The 19,276-nt window shown below is 36.8% G+C and overlaps 1 protein-coding gene across 1 annotated transcript in view; it reads left to right on the forward strand.

Moving 5' to 3' along the window:
- COG5 (component of oligomeric golgi complex 5) overlaps positions 1–19,276 on the forward strand; it is a 282,416-nt gene that overhangs the window by 239,372 nt on the left and 23,768 nt on the right. Inside the window, exons 15-17 of the mRNA XM_055300749.1 lie at positions 5,083–5,193; positions 6,918–6,980; positions 15,157–15,260. Coding sequence (XP_055156724.1) covers positions 5,083–5,193; positions 6,918–6,980; positions 15,157–15,260 — 278 coding nt within the window. The remainder of the gene's footprint in view (positions 1–5,082; positions 5,194–6,917; positions 6,981–15,156; positions 15,261–19,276) is intronic.

Here is a 19,276-nt window from a genome sequence, read left to right on the forward strand (position 1 = left end):
AAATATCCCCTGCGTCTGGCTTCCAAATACAATATAGTTTTTAATGTATTACAAACTAGGGATGTTTGATAATTTAATTGTGAGTATGTGTATGTATTTAATTTTATGTTTTTATAGGGTAATTGACATGTTATAATGAACTGATATTTTTATTTTTATTTATTTTTTATTTTTTTTAAAGATTTTATTTACTCATTCATGAAAGATTCAGAAAGAGGCAGAAATATTGGCAGAGGGAAAAGCAGGCTCCCTGAAGGGAACCTGATGTGGGCCTTGATCTCAGAACTCCAGGATCATGCCCTGAGCCAAATGCAGGCACTCAACCACTGAGCCACCCAGGCTTCCCCTAAGTAATATTTTTAATTGTAATTCTTGTATTCCTTAATCTGAACCAGGTAATCTATGATGAAGGCATTTGATAAATAAATATAAATAAAAATCAGTTATTTTCATTTGTGTCACAAATTTTTAGATCGAAAGAAACTATCTTGGGACACCTGGGTAGCTCAGTTGGTTAAGTGTCCAACTCTTGATTTTGGCTCAGGTCATGATCTCAGGGTCATGAGATCAAGCCCCACAGGCCCTGTGCTCAGTGGGGAGTCTGCTTGAGATTCTCTCTCCCCTTCCCCTTCCCCTCTCAAATAAATAAATGAAAGAAAGAAAGAGAAAAAGAAAGAAACTGTCTTTCCCCAAAACCTTCTTTTGGACAATTAAACAGTGACAATTAAAAGCAGCTTATTTTCTCAAATTATCTTAAGTCTTTCAGAGATGGAGATTGCATACCTTTTATTTTAATTATTGAATAAAATTATCTTGTGCAACGGTTTCTAAGTATATTCTACAAGTGAACCTTTTTAGATACTTAATGTAATTCAACAATGCTCTTTACTAATATTTCAAACTTTACTCACTGTGTAATTCTTCATAATATTTCTTAACATTTTTGCTTTCTTGTCTTTTTGTGAAAGTGAATTTCTGCACAGACAAATGTGCTGTTTGCATGGGTTTTTTTTTTGTTTTGTTTTTTTGTTTGTTTGTTTGTTTTTTAGTCGGCCCTGTAACATAAGCATCTCCCATTGTTTTTTCTTCCATAATATGAGTTGCCAAATATACCTAACTATTCTCTTATTCTTAGACATGTGGGATTTTCCAGTTTCTCTGTTTTATAAATAGCATTATCTCTGTGCATATAGTTTTAATTTATTGTATTCTTAGGATACATTTCTAATAGAGGGAAAAATAAGGATATAGCAGTTTTAAGGCTCTTGGAATATGTTGCTCATTAGCATCTCTTGACCTAGAAAACATTTAAATGAATACACTTAGAATTATTGGACCATCTGTCCAGAAAATCTGATATGACATAGATCAGGGATTACAAATTTATTTCATCCCCTGTGTCAGGTTTAAGAAATTGGTAGTTGCTGCCCGGAGCACTGTGTTTGCCAGACTGTAACAGGACTATTTGATTACTGATGTCTTCCGTATGAGTGGGAGGTGGGGAGACAATCTGAGAACCAAATATTTACCCTTTATACTTTTCATTAAAATAATAACAGTAATAATACCTTGCCTTTCTGTGTGTACTTTTTTTTTGCTGTGAACCCCAAAATTAGATAGAAAGCATGTATTAGGTCAAAAGATCTTATCTCAGTATAAATTCCTCATTAAAAATTAACTTAGTGGGCAGCTCCAGTGGCTCACCGCCTTCAGCCCAGAGCGTGATTCTGGAGATCCGGGATTGAATCCCACGTTGGGCTCCCTGTGTGGCGCCTGCTTCTCACTCTGCCTGTGTCTCTGCCTCTCTCTCTCTGTCTCTCATGAATAAATAAATAAAATCTTTTTTAAAAATTGGTAATTATATAGCCATGCTCACCACTTAAAAAAAATAAGTATAGGTATAACTGTGTAACTAAACATTTATCAGAACTTTTCAAAGTTGTTGTTAAAAACATCTGATGGGGTGGTGCCTTGGTGACTCAGTTAAGTGTCTGATTTCATCTCAGGTCATGATTTCAGGGTCGTAAGATGGAGCCCCAAGTGGGACTCCACACTCAGCGAGGAATCTGCTTGAGATTCTTTCCCCTTCCCTCTGTACCTCCCCTGCCAAAGTAAATAAATAAATATTTTTAAAAATAAGCAAATCTGGGTAAAGTATCTATGAGTGCTCCTTGCAGTATTCTTATTTTTTTAATATTTTGTAAATTCGAAATTATTTCCCCAGAACAATTATGGCAAGAATGGTGTTGGAGAGAAACAGGGCAATCCACCAAGCTCAGGTGTTGGGCTGACTATATTCTGTGCTGTAAAAGTAGGAGAAGCAATAGATTATCTTACATTTCTAATCTCCTAGTGTTATAGTTTCACACTGATATTTGAATTTTGTTGTTTTTGGCACAGCGGTATTTCATCCATAGTTCTTTTATATCGTCAATGTTTTGCTCTTCTAAGTGTAATGTTTTCTTCGCAGAACCTTGTAGGTTTCCAACTTAGCCATCATATCGTAAAGGCTAGTTTTTACAAGGCTTGAGGCATCCAGCAGGTAACCCTTGAAGTGTGATTTTTATTTCTATACTTTTTAAAAAACAGCTTTATTAAAAGGTAATTCACCCATATAAATGGACTATTCAGTGGTTTTTAGTATATTCACAATCAAATTTAGAACATTTCTTCACCCCAACAAGAAAGCTCCTACCCATTAGCAGTCACTTTCCATTTAACCTCTCTTCCTGCCTCCCCTAATTACTAATCTACTTTTTGTCTCTGGGTTTGCTTATTCTGGATATTTCACGTAAATGTAATCATTCCATATGTGGCTTTTGTGACTGGCTTTTTTTAGTTAAAATGTCTTTAAGGTTCATCCACATTATAGCATGTATCAGAACTTCACTCTCTTTTGTGCTGGGCGTTGTATGAAAAGACTATGTCTTATTTATCCATTTATCAGTTGACATCTGTGTTGTTTTTATTTTTGGGCTATTACACTATGGAATAATGTTGCTGTGAGCATTTATATACATGTTTTTGTGGGAACATGTGTTTTTATTTCTCTTGTGTATATAACAAAGAGTCTAATTCTGGGGTATATATGTGGTCACTCTGTTTATATTTGAGAAATCACCAGACTGGTTTTCCAAAGTGACACTCCATTTTACATTCTCACCAGCAGTGGTGAGGGTTATGATTTCTCCACATTCTGGCCAACATTTGCTACTATCTGCTTTTTTATTACGGCATCATCATGAGTCTGACAAGGGCCTTTCTGTACTTTTTAAATCCCCCCAAATAAGGTCAATTATCAGTAATAAACGGATCTTTATTCTTTTCTAGCAGTGAGCCTGTCTTTTCATTAAATATAGAATACAGAAAATAAATAGATGTAAGAAAACATAAGAAAATTTTTTTCCCTTTCTCATTTCTTTGATATACTTCAAGATTATTTGGAGAGAATCTCAAGAAAAGTAAGAGAGATTGGATTTTTAAAAATTGTATAGCTAGAATTCATAACTTTTAAATGCCCTTTACAGCATTCAGCACCCCAAATCTACCGTAAACACTGGTGCCACTGACAACTGCCATTTTATTCTCCAGTTTTCAAGCTCAACTTAATTGCAAGTTGGTGACCATGTCCATAAGGAAAGCCAGAATAAAGTAGAGTTCCTTAAGCTAATGTCAAAAAGTCTTATGTTGACTTTGTAGCCATCGGTTGTAATGTTAACAGAGGAATATTCCCTTTGATTGCAGTTTTTAATATTTTTAAACTGCATTTTATTACTACAGTATGAATTGATAAAGTAGACATTGAATTTAATTTTTATAAATGTATGTATGTGTGTTTATCAAAGGAAAATAGAAAGCAAGATAGTATTTCTTTCTCCCAGACTTTATTGGCTTGCTATAACAAAGGCAAAATGATCTTAGTTTTCAGCTTTTCTAAAAGATCAGTTTTTCACACGTTGAGATCTATGTCCATGTTCATAGAGTTGACTTAGATCAAATTTAGTTGTCCTAATCAAATTTAATTCACTTAAAATTTTTTTTTGCCAGGGGTGCCTGTGTGGCTTAGTTGGTTAAGCATCCAACTCTTGATTTTGGTTCAGATCGTGATTTCAGGGTCCCAGAATCGAGCCCCATGTCGGGCTCCACACTTAGTGTGGAGTCTGCTTGGATGTTCTTTCTCTCTCTCTCTCTCTCTCTCTCTCTCTCTCTCTCTCTCTCTCTCCCCCCCCACTTCCTTCGCCCCTCCCCCAACTTGTGCATACTCTCTCTCTAAATAAATAAATCTTTAAAAAACAATTGTTACAGATGATTTGATTAAAATATGATCAATATATTGAGAATAGTTTATATGTGGGTTCTTTTCTTATATCAAACTATAAGAATTCTAGATTAATTCTTAAAGCATTACATGTCCTCTGTCCTAAAACTCATGTATTCAGAACTAAATTAAAGGTGAGGGAATAAAAAGTTTTTAAAACCACTTACACTGATCATCCATGTACAGTATAATCTTAGCTAACTTCCTTTTTAAAACAAAATTTTAATCTATAGAAATGAAAGTAAAACCCTCTTTTTACCACCCATTTCATGGAGGATTATGATGGCTGTCAGATATATATTAGCTTTATTTTTATTCCATCTTCCTTCCTTCCCTTTGTTTATTTTTCATTTTCTTTTCTTTTTTCCCTTTCCTTTCCTTTCGTTTTGTTTTGATGGCTTATTTCTGAGTTTTTAAGTAGAAAGACTATTCACAATTGCCGGAAGGTATTCCCTGAAAGTACTCTGCTGTTGTATGAAAACACCAGCACACATGGGGCTTTTGGATCACATGTGCTGCAGGGGTCCATCCACTCTGAAGTATTGGTGGAAGAAATTCTTCTTGTGCATACAGTTGGGCTAATTGGGCTTCCACATTCATGGTGTTCTGTCTACAGAGGTTCCAGCTATGCCTAAAGTCCAACCCTTGACCTGGATACTTCTCAACCTTTTTTTTTTTTTTTTTTTTTGGTCAGGAAACATGAGCTTCCCAGTTAAATATGAAGTGTCATTTTGGTCATTTCTTTTTGTGTTACATTCTTACAGCTATCCACACAAGGAGATGCAAGTCAGGTGATTGGACCTCTTACAGAAGGGCAGAGAAGAAATGTGGCAGTAGTGAATTCACTGTATAAGTTGCATCAGTCTATAACGAAGGTAATCTTTATTTTGTTTTAATCACTTTCTTTTGACTTAATTTCAGCTTCTTTCTTTTTGCCTCAAATTTAGACAATGAGGAATTATTTAATTTTTTTTTGCAAAGGAATGCAATGAGAACATGATGAATATAAAATCAGCTGCAGAATGAACTCTTTTTAAACAGTTTTTGTTCCTGGCCTTTATCATTTGTGTCACTTTTGTCTTTTCATTTGGTTTAAAACCTATGAACTATAGATCATCAGCCTTGATTGGTATAATCAAGTTTATTGAGCAAATGGCGTAAGGGTAAAATCATATGTGTTTCATGCCTGTTAAAAAACATAATTTGCTATCATGTGGTTGGTAGTAAGTTAGAGCAAAGCTAATGGCAGAGTAAGAAATCTTAATCCCTTCTACACATTGTGAAGGTTCTATCTTTGCACAGAAGAGGAGGGAAGGAACTGCATTAAACTGTGAATTTTTTTTTAAATGAACATCTACTTTATTTTTTTTAAATTTATTTATTTATGATAGTCACAGAGAGAGAGAGAGAGAGAGGCAGAGACACAGGCAGAGGGAGAAGCAGGCTCCATGCACCGGGAGCCCGACGTGGGATTCGATCCCGGGTCTCCAGGATTGCACCCTGGGCCAAAGGCAGGCGCCAAACCGCTGCGCCACCCAGGGATCCCTAAACTGTGAATGTTTATGATATAATCACTGATGACTCCTTGAATGTAGAAAAAAATGTATTCTTTTTTGCTATTGTTTTACTGGTGTAATTTTTTTTTGAATGATGCACTTTCAATTGTTTGCTTTCATCTATTATTTCTAAGATGAACTGTATTTGTGGGGATAGCAACACTTTGAACCCAATCTTTGACTTCTGAGTAGCTCGTGTTTCCTCTCTATAAATCATTTCAAAAATATTTAGTAAGTAGAGAGATAAATATTTAGAAGGCCTGAAGGAAGCTAAAGGTTAGGGGATGCTCTTGGAAACATGACCTTTAATTCGAGTTTTAATATGCTCAGTTGTATTTTAGAATACTTATAATTGACTATTCACTTAAATTTTTAACAAGTCTTTTTATCAAGGGTTTTCAAAAATGTGTATGTCACATATTAAATAGAATATATTTCAAAGCATTATTAACAAGCAAACCTCAGAAAGGAAATAACAGACATAAGTAAGAAGAATAAATGATGTATTTTTCCATTCCCTTTCATTATTACTCTAAAGTATCGCAATCAGTGAAAGATTCTCTTTATTTAGGCTGATTTAAATGCTTTTATTGATACTTTTGGAATCTTCATAATATTTGTATTGATTTGTAAATGTTTGACATTTATATCTTAAAGACTTGTCAAATTATAGTCGGCCTTGAGTATAGTGATTTTTTTAAAAGAAATACCTAAATATGGCTTTAGACTGACCTTTTCAGGTTAAAACTTTGTAATTAAAACCTATCTAAAGTGAATAAAGAAAAGCCAACTCTTAGAATTTTTAATTAATGTTTTGATTATTTGAAGTATATAGTATAATTGCTTTATACATGAAAGTAGTTTTCATCCTATCTTAACTAATAATTACTAATGAGTTTTCAAAGCACTTATAAGATATAAAATAGCATCATTATTTTAGATTATGTGTATGTAGAAACAGCTTTATCATGTTACGACCAAAATGAGTATTTATAAAAATAAATGACTTAAGCAAAACTAACTGAATCAAAACCTTGTTCTAGGTGGTTTCCAGTCAGAGTTCATTCCCACCAGCAGCTGAGCAAACCATAATCTCAGCCCTTAAGGTAAAAGAATTTAATCTTTGACTATAGAGATCAAAGTGGATTTTAGAATTGTTTGGATGAGTGGGAGATGTCACATTTTAAAAATAATTCAGAATCCTCTGCATATACCAAAAGTAGCTGCTGATAATTATCCTAAAGAGAAAGGATACATGTGTGTTTATATTTTCTAGAACTTAAAAATAGACCTTGTTGGTGTCTACAGATTGTGTTCTACTTATGAGAATTTTATCATAAGGGAAGCAAGAGTCTTCAAGTATCACTGTATCTTAGGTAGTACAGCCTCATATTATCCTCTGTAAAGTGGTGATTCTCCATGAGAGTGATTTTGTTCCCTAGGGAACATTTAACAAAGCTGGAGATGTTTTTGATTGTCACGACTGGGAGTGGGGTGCTCTTGGCATCTAGTGCCAGGGATGCTGTTAAACATCTTGCAGTGCATAAGACAGCCGCCAACAAAAAGGAATTATTGGGCCCAAACCTTCAGTAACACCAAGATTGAGAAACTCTAATGTGTATCTGTACGATTTGAAATCGGTAAATTCCCATTTTTTTACGTACTAACATAAATATACTTGGGAAGTTTAATGAAAAAGAATGCTGGTATGAGATTCAGAGCCATATGTAGTTGACAGTGGGTAACTCTTTTAAAAAACAAGGATATAATTCATTTTAGTGATGGTAATAGAAATCCTTTATTTAGCACCTGCTACTTGCCAGTCACATGCCATATATTGAAATATTATAACAACTGTTCAAGTTGTGAATTATTATCCCTATTTTACACAATTTAGAAATAATAACTTGTTCAAAGTCCTGATGTTGATAAACCCAGACCTCAAAGAGTTATGTTTGCTGCACCTTGCCATCATCATTCATTGGCTTACTAAATATTTATTTGGTATTTACTTTTTTTTTAAGATTTACTTATTTATTTATTCATTCATTCATTCATTCATGAGATACAGAGAGAGAGGGAGAGAGAGGCAGAGACACAGACAGAGGGAGAAACAGGCTCCATGCAGGGAGCCCAGCGCAAGACTCCTGGGACTCCAGGACCATGCCCTGGGCCAAAGGCGGGCGCTAAACCACTGAGCCACCCAGGGATTCTCCCCAATGTATAGCAGACTCTGGAGCAAACTCCGTATATATGAATGCCATCTCAGCCTTAACTAGCTGTAGGACCTCAGACGAGTTCGTTTTCTCTTGCCTTAGTTTCTGCATCTGTGAAATGGTACAGTATAACTGTACAAAAGTCATAGAAGTCAACAGTTAGATGGATTTAGATCACTTGGGTAGAGTTAAAAGAGAGGGAGACAGAGACAGACACTATCAGTGCACTCCAAGGAGAAATACTTTTATTTAGAGAGTAAAGAAGCTACAAAGAAACAACAGTAAGTGTGAGCTAGAAGATTAGGAGGGGATGATGTCACAAATCCTAAAGGAGAAAGGAACTTCTGAGGTCAGATGCTGTCTGATGACATGGATGGGGATTTAACAGGCCCCAAAACTTACGGACACTAAAATTCATATATGAGGGTAGGAGAAGACAAGTCTGTTTTCTCCCAACACAGTGAAAGCACACTTGGATGTTTTCTCTGTATTTCTTTTTCCTCCAACATGCTGATCTCATTTTATGCTAAAATATTATTAAAGCTGCCATCATAAAATAATTGTTTTTGTTAAGAGTTATCCAAGTTATTGATGATCATAAGAATACCAAAAATCAAGCCAGTATGACACACTAAAAGGTCTTAACATTCTTGCTTCCAGGCAGAGAATTCACATAGTCTCCTTTTCTGTAGTTCCACATTTTTCCCTTCTTTTCTAGGAGTAGCTGTCAAACATATTTTGATCACTACCCAAGATAAGAAATAGATTTTACGGGGCACGTGGGTGGCTCAGTGGTTGAGCAGCTGCCTTTGGCTCAGGTTGTGATCCTGGGGTCCTGGGATTGAGCCCTACATTGGACCATCTGCAGGGAGCCTGCTTCTCCCTCTGCCTATGTCTTTGCCTCTCTCTCATGAATAAATAAATAAAAGAAAAAAATAGATTTTTACTTTGTGATCCCATACACAATACATAAGCATTTATAAATATATACACACACATAAAATTGTGTGTATATATATATAATATCTATATGTATTTCTGTAATTGAAATAAAGATTTTACAAAATAATCTTTTTCCTTATTTTATGTGATGCACACTTATATTTTCCATACTCCTCTATTACCTTTTTTTAAAGATTTATTTATTTGAGAGAGAGCATGTGGGGGTGGGGATGGGGGGGGTGCAGGGCAGAGGCAGAGGGAGAGAGTGAATCTTAAACAGGCTCCATGCCCAGCACAGAGCTGACAAGGGGCTCGATCTCACTATCCTGAGATCATGACCTAAGACAAAATCAAGTCGGCCACTTAACCCACTGAATCACCCAGGCACCCTCTCTTATCTATTACTTTTTAAAACATTCTGATAGTAACCAACTTAATTGATTTTTTGACCCCTAATTATCATAGTTCATAGTTTGAGAAAGTCCAGTTTGTGAGTTAAGACAGAGTGCCTAAACTTTGCCTGATAATAAAAGTCTCCTGACAAATTAAAAAGATAAACTCTTCAAGGGTGCCTGGATGGCTCCATCAATTAAGTGACCAACTCTTGGTTTTGCCTGAGGTCATAATCTCAGTCATGGAATTGAGCTCGTGTCTGGTCCAGCATGGAGTCAGTTTGAGATTATGTCCCTCTTCCTCCCCCTCTGCGCTTGCTCTTTCTCTCTCTCTCTCTCTCTCTCTCTCTGATAAATAATAAAACTTAAAAAAAAAAAGAAAAGAAAAATTCTTTTGAGACTATAATTCAGTATAGAATGCACTCTCCAAATCTGTATTTTTAACATAAAACAAAGTTTATTCCTGTTGTTAGCCCCTTTGGGCTGGGAGTGGAGGCTAATGAAGCAAAAATTGCCCTGATTTTGGGCTACTGCCCTCACTCTGAGGTTTGCTCACTAGAGCCAGGGCCTCACGTCCTTGGAGAGTGCGGCTTGTTGAGGCGTCGCCAATTTTGCCCTTGAGAACTGGATGAGAGAAGACTAGCAGTTGGCCTAAAGCCTCTCTGCAGTGGCCCTGACAATTAGAGACTTAATTGCTTATGTTAACAAGGACTCAATGAAACAGTTTTGACCTTGTTTTTTAAGTTAAATCATATAAAAACCATGATGACATATTAAGTAAAACACAAAACCCTCTGATTTAAGGGGAAAAAAAGAACCTTGAATTTTAAAATTGTAGGATACTTAGTACATTACTTTGAATTAGGGATAGAATATTAGGGTGCATAAATGATTGTAGCCCAAGAACCAAAAATCTGTGTACTTTTATTATTTGATAGAGTTTGTTTTTTAAAGATTTATTTCCTTGAAAGAGAGAGAGAGAGCAGGGGGAGTAGCGGAGGGAGAGAATTTCAAACAGACTCTCCACTGAGAATGGAGCCTGACACCGGGCTCAATCCAGCGACATATGGTATCATGACCTGAGCTGAAGGCAGACAATTAACCAACTGAGCTAAAGGTGCCCCTTGGTAGAGAAGATATTAAATATATGTTTCACTTCATAACAGTCTTCTCTACCTTGTTGAGATTTTATACAGAATTAAATGTTATTTTAGGCCGAAGTTTAACATCTCCTGATTATCTACTATGTCATGGATGGCATAAATTAATATTAAGTTAGAGTCATTTCATTATACGCACCTCAGCTGTAAGTAGCATTTAAACACCTTGGCCCAGTCGTTCCAATCCATTTACTACTGAGATTGTTTTGTACAGATAGTGATTGTATTGCTAGGTTTATATATGACAGTTTTTCATTTCTCCCTTATTGTGTGGGTTCTATATGAGAGAATAATCCAGATTGCTGAGGCTTCTATATTTTTGTAATCTTAGCCATTTTAGATAAATCTTTGGAAGATGTATGGCACCCTTCCCTGCTTTGTACAGAGCCTGAAATATAACCTAGTCTCCTTTCTCTGTCCCCTCAGCTAGTCCTTAATCCTTTACCATTCCTGTTTTGTATTTCCCCCAAGTGGGAAGCCTCACCCAGTCAGAATGAATGTTTTCCGTGTAAACCATCATGTCGTATGCAAGTAGAGGCCTGTTTTTCCGCATCTTGTTTCACTGGCTAGGATGTCTCCTACAAGTGTTAACTAGAACTATTGAGAATGGAGGTTGATGAGCACTTCCCTGTCTTGGGGGGAAGCACTCCAGCCATATTCTACTCTTTGAAGTATAATGTTAGATGGCCTTTATCAGAATAAACAAGTTCCTTTCTATTCCTAGTTTACTGACATTTTTTTAAATATTACAAATGCTATTTCATTAAATAGCTTTTCTTCCTCTATTGAAATAATCAAGTGGTTTTACTCCTTTATTCGGTTAGTAAAATACAGAAGTTTATTTTCAGATGTCAAACCCACCTTGGTTATGGTGGGGTTTTTTTGTGTATTCCTGGATTTGGTCTACTTAATTTTTATTAAAGATGTTTGCATCTATAATCATAAGGGATATTGTATATAGTTTTCTTGTAATTCTTTGTCTAATTTTGGTATCAAGTTATTACTGCCCTCATTAATTAGGTTTGAAAGTATTTCCTCTTATTTTCTAAAAGAACTTATATTGTTTTCTTCTTACATGCTTTGTAGAATTCACCAGTGAAGCCATCGGGGCCTGTGGTTTTCTTTGTAGGAAGTCTGTAACTTACAGATTTGATTTGATTTGGTTAGTAGGTTAAAGGGTATTCAAGTTTTCTGTTTCTTTTTGAATGAGCTTTGATACTTTGTGACTTTCTGGATGTTTATCTATTCACCTAAGTTACCTGATTTGTCAGAACAGTGTAATACATAATATTCTCTAACTGTCCTTTCAATGTCATTAGGACCCATAGTGAGAACTTCTTTTTAATTGTTTCTCTTGGTTGTGTTCTTTTCTTTGCTTCATCGGTTTAGTTAGGAGTTTATCAGTTCTGCTGATCTTTTCAGAGAGCCAACTTTTGACTTCACTGACTTCCTCTATTGTCTTTCTTTTTCATTGATTTCTACTTTTGTCTTTTTTATTTCCTTCTACTTACTTTGGATTTTCTTTGCCTTTTTTTTTTTTTAATATACCTCATACCATTGATTTTTAGACCTTTTTCCTCCCAAAAGAAACTTAACAAGTTGTAAATTTCTCTCTAAGGACTTCAATTTTGATATGTTATGCTTTTATCTTCATTCAGTTTGCAATATTTTCTAATTTCCTTTGCAACTTCTTCTTTGATTCATGGGTTATTTAGAAGTGTTAGAGTTAATATTTCACCATGTTACATAAAATATATAAACCTTGTATTTATACAAGTACATTTACATCTGCATGCATCTAGTGCAATTTTTTTTTGTTGAAGATATCCATATGGTTCTTTTTTACACTTTCACTCTGCCGAGGTTTCCTATTACTTATTGTGAGCATTTCTTTCTTTACCTCATTGTGAGCATTTCTTTCTTTACCTCACTGAAGTTCTTGCCTAATAATTGTAGAGTCTGGATCATCTCAGGGTTGGCAGCTGTTGGTCTTTTCCTTGAAAATTGATAACATTTCTAAGCTTTTTGTATATATAGTAGTTATGTTGTATAGACTCAGTATTTTTTACATTGCTCCTGAGTGTTCATGTTTCTTTAGTGATTAATCAGCTTGCTTAGACTCTTATTGTACACAGTCATACCTGCAGCTGGCCATGCCTCAGACCTCAGTTTAGTCCTTAAGCCTTGGTTGCCAGCTACTTTTTGTTTGCTTTATACAGACATGGCTGATGAGTCAGCTGAAGACTAGTGCTGAGTTTAAATATAGAATTAGGCATTCTTCTCTGGCTCTCTCCTTTCTGAGTTTCCCCTCTCACTCTCTAGCAGCCCTAGTTGAACCAAGTCCCCTTTCCATTGCTCCTTTGTGCTGAAAGACTGCTGGATTTGTTTTCTTTTTCTCCCAGTGTTTTAGCCACCCAGCCTTAACCACCACCATGACTATAGGCACTCTTAGAACAAAGTCATAGAAGATGGAAAACTCGCTTTCTTCTGGTTGCTTACTCTAGATTTCCACAGCCTCTAAAAACTACCTACTTCTTTTTTTCATCTCTAGAGCCCTCCAGTAGGTCATTTGTTTGTCTTATTGGTAGGAAGATCTGTAGTTAGACACTACTTCAATTCAGAGATATCAGAGTAGAAAACTCACTCTTGGAGATCCCTGGGTGGCTCAGCAGTTTAGCGCCTGCCTTTGGCCCAGGGTGTGATCCTAGAGTCCTGGGATCGAGTCCCACATCGGGCTCCCTGCATGGAACCTGCTTCTCCCTCTGCCTGTGTCTCTGACTCTCTCTCTGCGCCTCTCATGAATAAATAAATAAATCTTTAAAAAAAAGAAAAAGAAAACTCACTCTTCTTTTTGAAATCTTGCCCATTTGTTTCCACCATATTCTAAAGTCTCTTCCTACTTCTCTGCTCCAAGTGGGCAAAGTGTAACCAAAAGCTCATTGGATTCACATACACCTAGGAAATCTTAGCTCTTCTACTTGCTCACTTAAGGACGGTGTCCTTTACTTCATTTTAATTTCCCCATCTACAAATTACTTTAGATTCCCCATTTATTAATACTCTTAGAAGAGGAAATAATTGAATTTTAAATGGAGTTATAATATGTGAGGCACATACCATAATACCCAGCATAAAATATATGCTCAATAAATAATCCCACCCTTCTTAATCTTTCAGGGTCTCCTCCTCTTCTGAATGACTTCAAAATAGCATTTAGCCTTACTCTACAAATCATCTTCTGGGATCTCATTGTCTCTTTTGGCTTCATCTTCTCTCTTAAAAGCGAAAGACTACCAAATCTAGTCGAAATGTATCGAAAACTACAAATGTAAATATTTTAGTACCTCCTGGATAGCCCATGTAGATTTCCCATAAGCCCTTCAAACTCATGTCCAAATCTGAACTCATCATTCTCTCTCTCCATCCCCAAATCAACCTACTTCCTCTGCATTTAGACATTCAGTTAGTGATATCACTAAATCATTAAGGGAAAAAAAAAATCTAAGTGTACCCTCAAATCTTTCTGCTCCATAATTCTCAAATGTAACAAACTATGCTGTTGCTCAGGCATTGTGCTGCCCACCCCGTGCCTCCCTCTCTCAATCCCCACAGACAGTATGTTTGCTTTTATCAGAGATTAAGGGATAGAGACGATATTTAGGAGTTTAATAAATAAGGGTCCTATTTAACATTTTTTGATTGATTTCTATCATTCCTATGAGCTAAAAAGCCATCCATCTTCATTATATGTAATCATAATTGATACATAAATAGTATACTTAAATTTTAGATTTTAAGTATGTACTGAGGCCCAGTCAATATTATTACAGTAAAAACCCATAACTAAGGCCAAGGGGTCTTATATAACCTAGCCAATGATTATACCTCACTGTAGAACAGTTCTCAACCTTAGCACTATTAATGTTTTAGGCTGGATAGTTCTTTGTTGTGGGCGACTGTCCTGTGCATTGTAGGGTATGTAGCAACATCCCTGTCCTCTGCACCCTAGATGCTAGTAGCAAACGTCCAGGCCAGAACCTCAAGTACAGGGTATTTGTGACAAAGATTGGGAAGGGAAGATGGTGCCGAGTTCCAATAGTATTCCTACTGAATAAGAACTTAATCCATGATATAACTAACTCTTCTGCTCTGTAAGAATCCCCAGCATATTTATTGTATTCACTCTGCTTAAAAGCATATGTTCCAGTCTTGAAAAATGACTTTTGGTCTTGCCTCACTTTTTTCAGAAACTTTATAAAATATGTTCATTTGATCTTTGTTAAGTGGCACTGGTCTTCTCTCCTTTCTCCAGGAGCTCATTTGACCATGAAACTTCCTGAAAATTTGAGAGAAGTGGGGGAGTTGAAATTTTCAGTGCCATATTCCATATATTTTCAGCTTTCAAGATCATTCCCAATAGCAGTCGGGAGAGGAAAAGACTTTTGTTGAGTTATTACAGTTAGAAACTGTAGTCGGAATTGGATATAAAAACTTTTAGTCAAAATATTTCCCCCATCTTGGATTTCTTTATGTTGGTCTTTAACTTTTCCTATCCTTCCTTTTTCTTTTTAGACAATTCATGTTCTTATGGGAAGTGCTGTGCAACCCTTACTAACTTCAGTGGGAGATGCCATAGAGGCCATAATCATCACTATGCATCAAGAAGATTTTTCTGGGTAAGCACTTTCAACCACAATTTTCACTAACCTTTACTGCATTGTTTTTCATTTACCCACCTCCATCCTTCTTCCTCCCTAAGTCTGTTTCCACCTAGGGCTTGTTCCTCTTATGATGGGTTTGGCCTCCAGCCTCATACTGCTTTATCCATTGTGAGCACCTTTAGCTGATTAAAATTTTCCAGTTTTTGTTTTCATCATTTCTCTCATCATTTCTCTTCTGTCATTGAAACATAGAATCATTAACATCTACAGGACTCTGTTTGCCACTGCAGGACTTCTGGTAGTTGGTACCATCCTCTCTTATCAAGCTTATCTATATCCTTACTTCTCACAAATGCCCTGTACTTGCCTCAGGCATAGGCATATTATTTCTTTTTTTTTTTTAATTTTTATTTATTTATGATAGTCACACAGAGAGAGAGAGGCAGAGACACAGGCAGAGGGAGAAGCAGGCTCCATGCACCGGGAGCCCGACGTGGGATTCGATCTCGGGTCTCCAGGATCACGCCCTGGGCCAAAGGCAGGCGCTAAACCGCTGCGCCGCCCAGGGATCCCCAGGCATATTATTTCTTATGTAAAATGTCCCACCTCTACCACTATGCTAGTCTGAATCCTGCTGTGGCTTTGCATCTCAACCCCCTGCGAGAATCATTTTCCTTTCTCAGTTCTGTGGCAATCCAATCTGGCAAAGTCACACCTAGCCGTCAATACTTTTGTAGTATTCCACAGCTGTTTACAGAGTACTTCTTATCTGTATCATATATATCTTGAGAATGAAAATCATAGGTCCTAACTCAGTGTTCTCTGAAATCTTTTAAAGGAGAATAGGATGATTTGGACTCCATGTATTAGGACATTATTTGTAGAGAATTTGGAATAGTTATTTGCACATGCTTGAAGGATTTTTTTTAACACAGTCTAGAGCTAAACATTCAAATAGTAATATGTAGATATGTGTCTTATATTCCTAGTTCATAGTTACTATTTTTGAATTTTCCTTTTTCTATTTAAATTCTCACAATAGCTAGCTGTTTGGTTTGTTGTTGTTGTTTTATTATTTTATTTATTTATTCATGGGAGACAGAGAGAGAGAGAGAGGCAGAGAAACAGGCAGAGGGAGAAGCAGGCTCCATGCAGGGAGCCTGAGCCTAATGCAGATGCTTAACTGATGAGCCACCCAGGCATCCCAATAGCTAGCTAGCTGTTTGTAGAAAACTGTGTGAATTTTACACTGTCCTTTAATTTTTTAAACCACTTATTCACAAAATATCTTTTGAAGAATAAAAGATTGATCTCAAAAAAAAAAATAAAAGATTGATCTCTCTTTTTTTTTTTTTTTAAGTTTTATTTATTTATTTATTTATTTATTTATGATAGTCACAGAGAGAGAGAGAGGCAGAAACAGAGGCAGAGGGAGAAGCAGGCTCCATGCACCGGGAGCCCGATGTGGGATTCGATCCCGGGTCTCCAGGATCGCACCCTGGGCCAAAGGCAGGCGCCAAACCGCTGCGCCACCCAGGGATCCCCGATTGATCTCTTTTTAATAATGGAATGAAACACAGAGGGTAAAGTGGATTATACCCAAAATGCTATAATATTTGGAGATGGAATGCAAAACTGCTGATTTAGCAGTATTTGGAAGGAAATGAATTGTACTCAAGAGTAATCTAAAATGTCCCAGTTAGACCAATCCTTGATGCCTCTGAAAAGGAAGCAAAAAATGAAGGCTCCTTCTATCAGAGTGGTCAGCTTCTTCAGCAACTGTATTTATTGGTGAGCCACAGCTAGTGCCTGCAGCTAGTGGATTAGACATTAGAAGCTGGTCTCCCTAGTAGGGATGTCCTTACTAGGTTGCTTAAATACTAGGGAGCCAGATGATCACTCATAGGTTGGTACAAGTATGAAGCATTATTTTTTTTTAAGATTTTATTTATTCAGAGAGAGAGAGAGGCAGAGACACAGGCAGAGGGAGAAGGAGGCTCCATGCAGAGAGCCCGACGTGGGACTTGATCCCAGGTCTCCAGGATCTTACCCCAGGCTGCAGGCAGCGCTAAACCGCTGTGCCACTGGGGCTGCCCTGAAGCATTATTTTAAAGTGTATATCAGTAACCTTAATTCCTTCCCCCCGCCCCCCGAATGGCTTTTGATGGTTCCATTTCAGCTCTGTCTATATACGGCAGACATTTGATTCCACCTATGGTTGTCTTCCATACGTCCCTGTATAGGAATGTGAAACTCTGTTGCTTTATGGTATATTTAAAGCTATTGCTCCAGGGCAGTAATTTTCTTACTTTCTAGAACTATTACTGGTAATGGGATTTCATATATGAAATGTTTGGCTTGAATGAAATCTATGGTGAAGTTAGATGAAACTATTCAGGAAGTACGAATCACTTTTATAGTAGGGCAAGCCCCCAGGGGTCACACTTGGAAAAATAATAGTGAACGCCTACCTTGGAAAGCCCTCTATATTTATTTTAGGTAAAAGGAATAAAACAGATTTACTTTGTCAGCCAGCCTTATATGGAGTATGGTTACAGAATCCCTCTGCTATTTAAAAAGTAATGCTTAACACAGTTTCCTTGTATTTGAAATGTGTATTTCTTTCTAAATTAGGTACAGCTCAAAATGTAAATAACTAATCGACATAGTACATTGATTGAAACTCCTTGATTAATGTAAAATAACTCAGGTCCGATTATAGCTTTGAATGGGGTTGGGGGGCACCCCCGGTGGCCCAGTGGTTTAGCGCCGCCTTCGGCCCAGGGTGTGATCCTGGAGACCCGGGATCGAGTCCCGCATCAGGCTCCCTGCACGGAGCCTGCCTCTCCCTCTAGCTGCCTGTCTCTCTCATTCTCTCTCTCTCTCTCTCTCTCTCTCTCATGAATAAATAAAATCTTAAAAAAATCTTATATTGAATGGTGTTGGGAAGGTGGTAAAAGTAGGAAGACCCTAGGACCTAAAGTGATGGATGTGCACCTCTGCCAAGGGGAGAATGCACATACATGCCAAAAGGATTGGTGACCTGAAGATGGTCATCTACCACTTCTCAGGTGTGCATCTGGTTAGTCCATCTACCTTCAACTTGTGCATGCAGGGTCTCATTAGAAAGATCCTTAAATTTCTGCAAAATGTATTATTGTACTCTATCAGTTGAAAATCTCTTACCCATGTGGGGCTCCCTGCTCAGCAGAGCATCTGCTTATCCCACTTCCTCTGTTCATACCTCTCTCTCTCTCTCTCTCTCTCTCTCTCTCTCTCTCTTTCTCTCTTTCTCAAATAAATCAATAGAATAATTTAAAAAAATTTCTCTTACCAAAAACTTCACCATAGTTGGAAAAACTGAGCTTTAACGATGGCCAAGCAAATATCATGTTCTAGTAAATTTAAATCAGTTTCTAATCCACACTGATAATTGCTAATACCTATTTCAAGATTTTGTCTGATGGATTGTTTTACTTATATTGACATGTGTTTGGAATTTGTTTTAGTATATCTAATCCTCATGCAAATCATTTTAATTGACTAGATTAAAATTCTTGAAACATTCCTCCAGAATAGTACAGATAACAAACAGTGCCTTTGATAAAGCATAATAAAACATGAAAGAGATTGGTACCCCCTTGTTTTTCCAATCTAGTCTTTTGAACTGAACAAAGATACGCCATGCAATGATCTGAATCTGGCAAAACCAAATCCACGTGACATTTGCCATCATTTACTGAGGCTGTATGAAGCAGCACTCCACTGTGTGATGCTGAAGACAGCACTGGTCCTCCATGTTCCCTCTCAGTGGCCTTGCTCTAGTGAGGACATTCTTTTTACACCTGACTAAAATCTCTCCCTTCTGTAGCTTATGACTAGTTTCTCTATTTCTGTCTACTTCTGGAAATAGAAGACCTTTGGTTAGCATCCTCTGATAATAACCATTCATTGGTGTCTTTGAAAATAATTAAGTTCACCTCATTCTCTTGCTCTAGGCATTTGAGTCATATCTGTTATTCTTCTTTAGA

This window comes from Nyctereutes procyonoides, unplaced genomic scaffold (assembly GCF_905146905.1).
Source record: "Nyctereutes procyonoides isolate TBG_1078 unplaced genomic scaffold, NYPRO_anot_genome, whole genome shotgun sequence".
Lineage (NCBI taxonomy): Eukaryota > Metazoa > Chordata > Mammalia > Carnivora > Canidae > Nyctereutes > Nyctereutes procyonoides.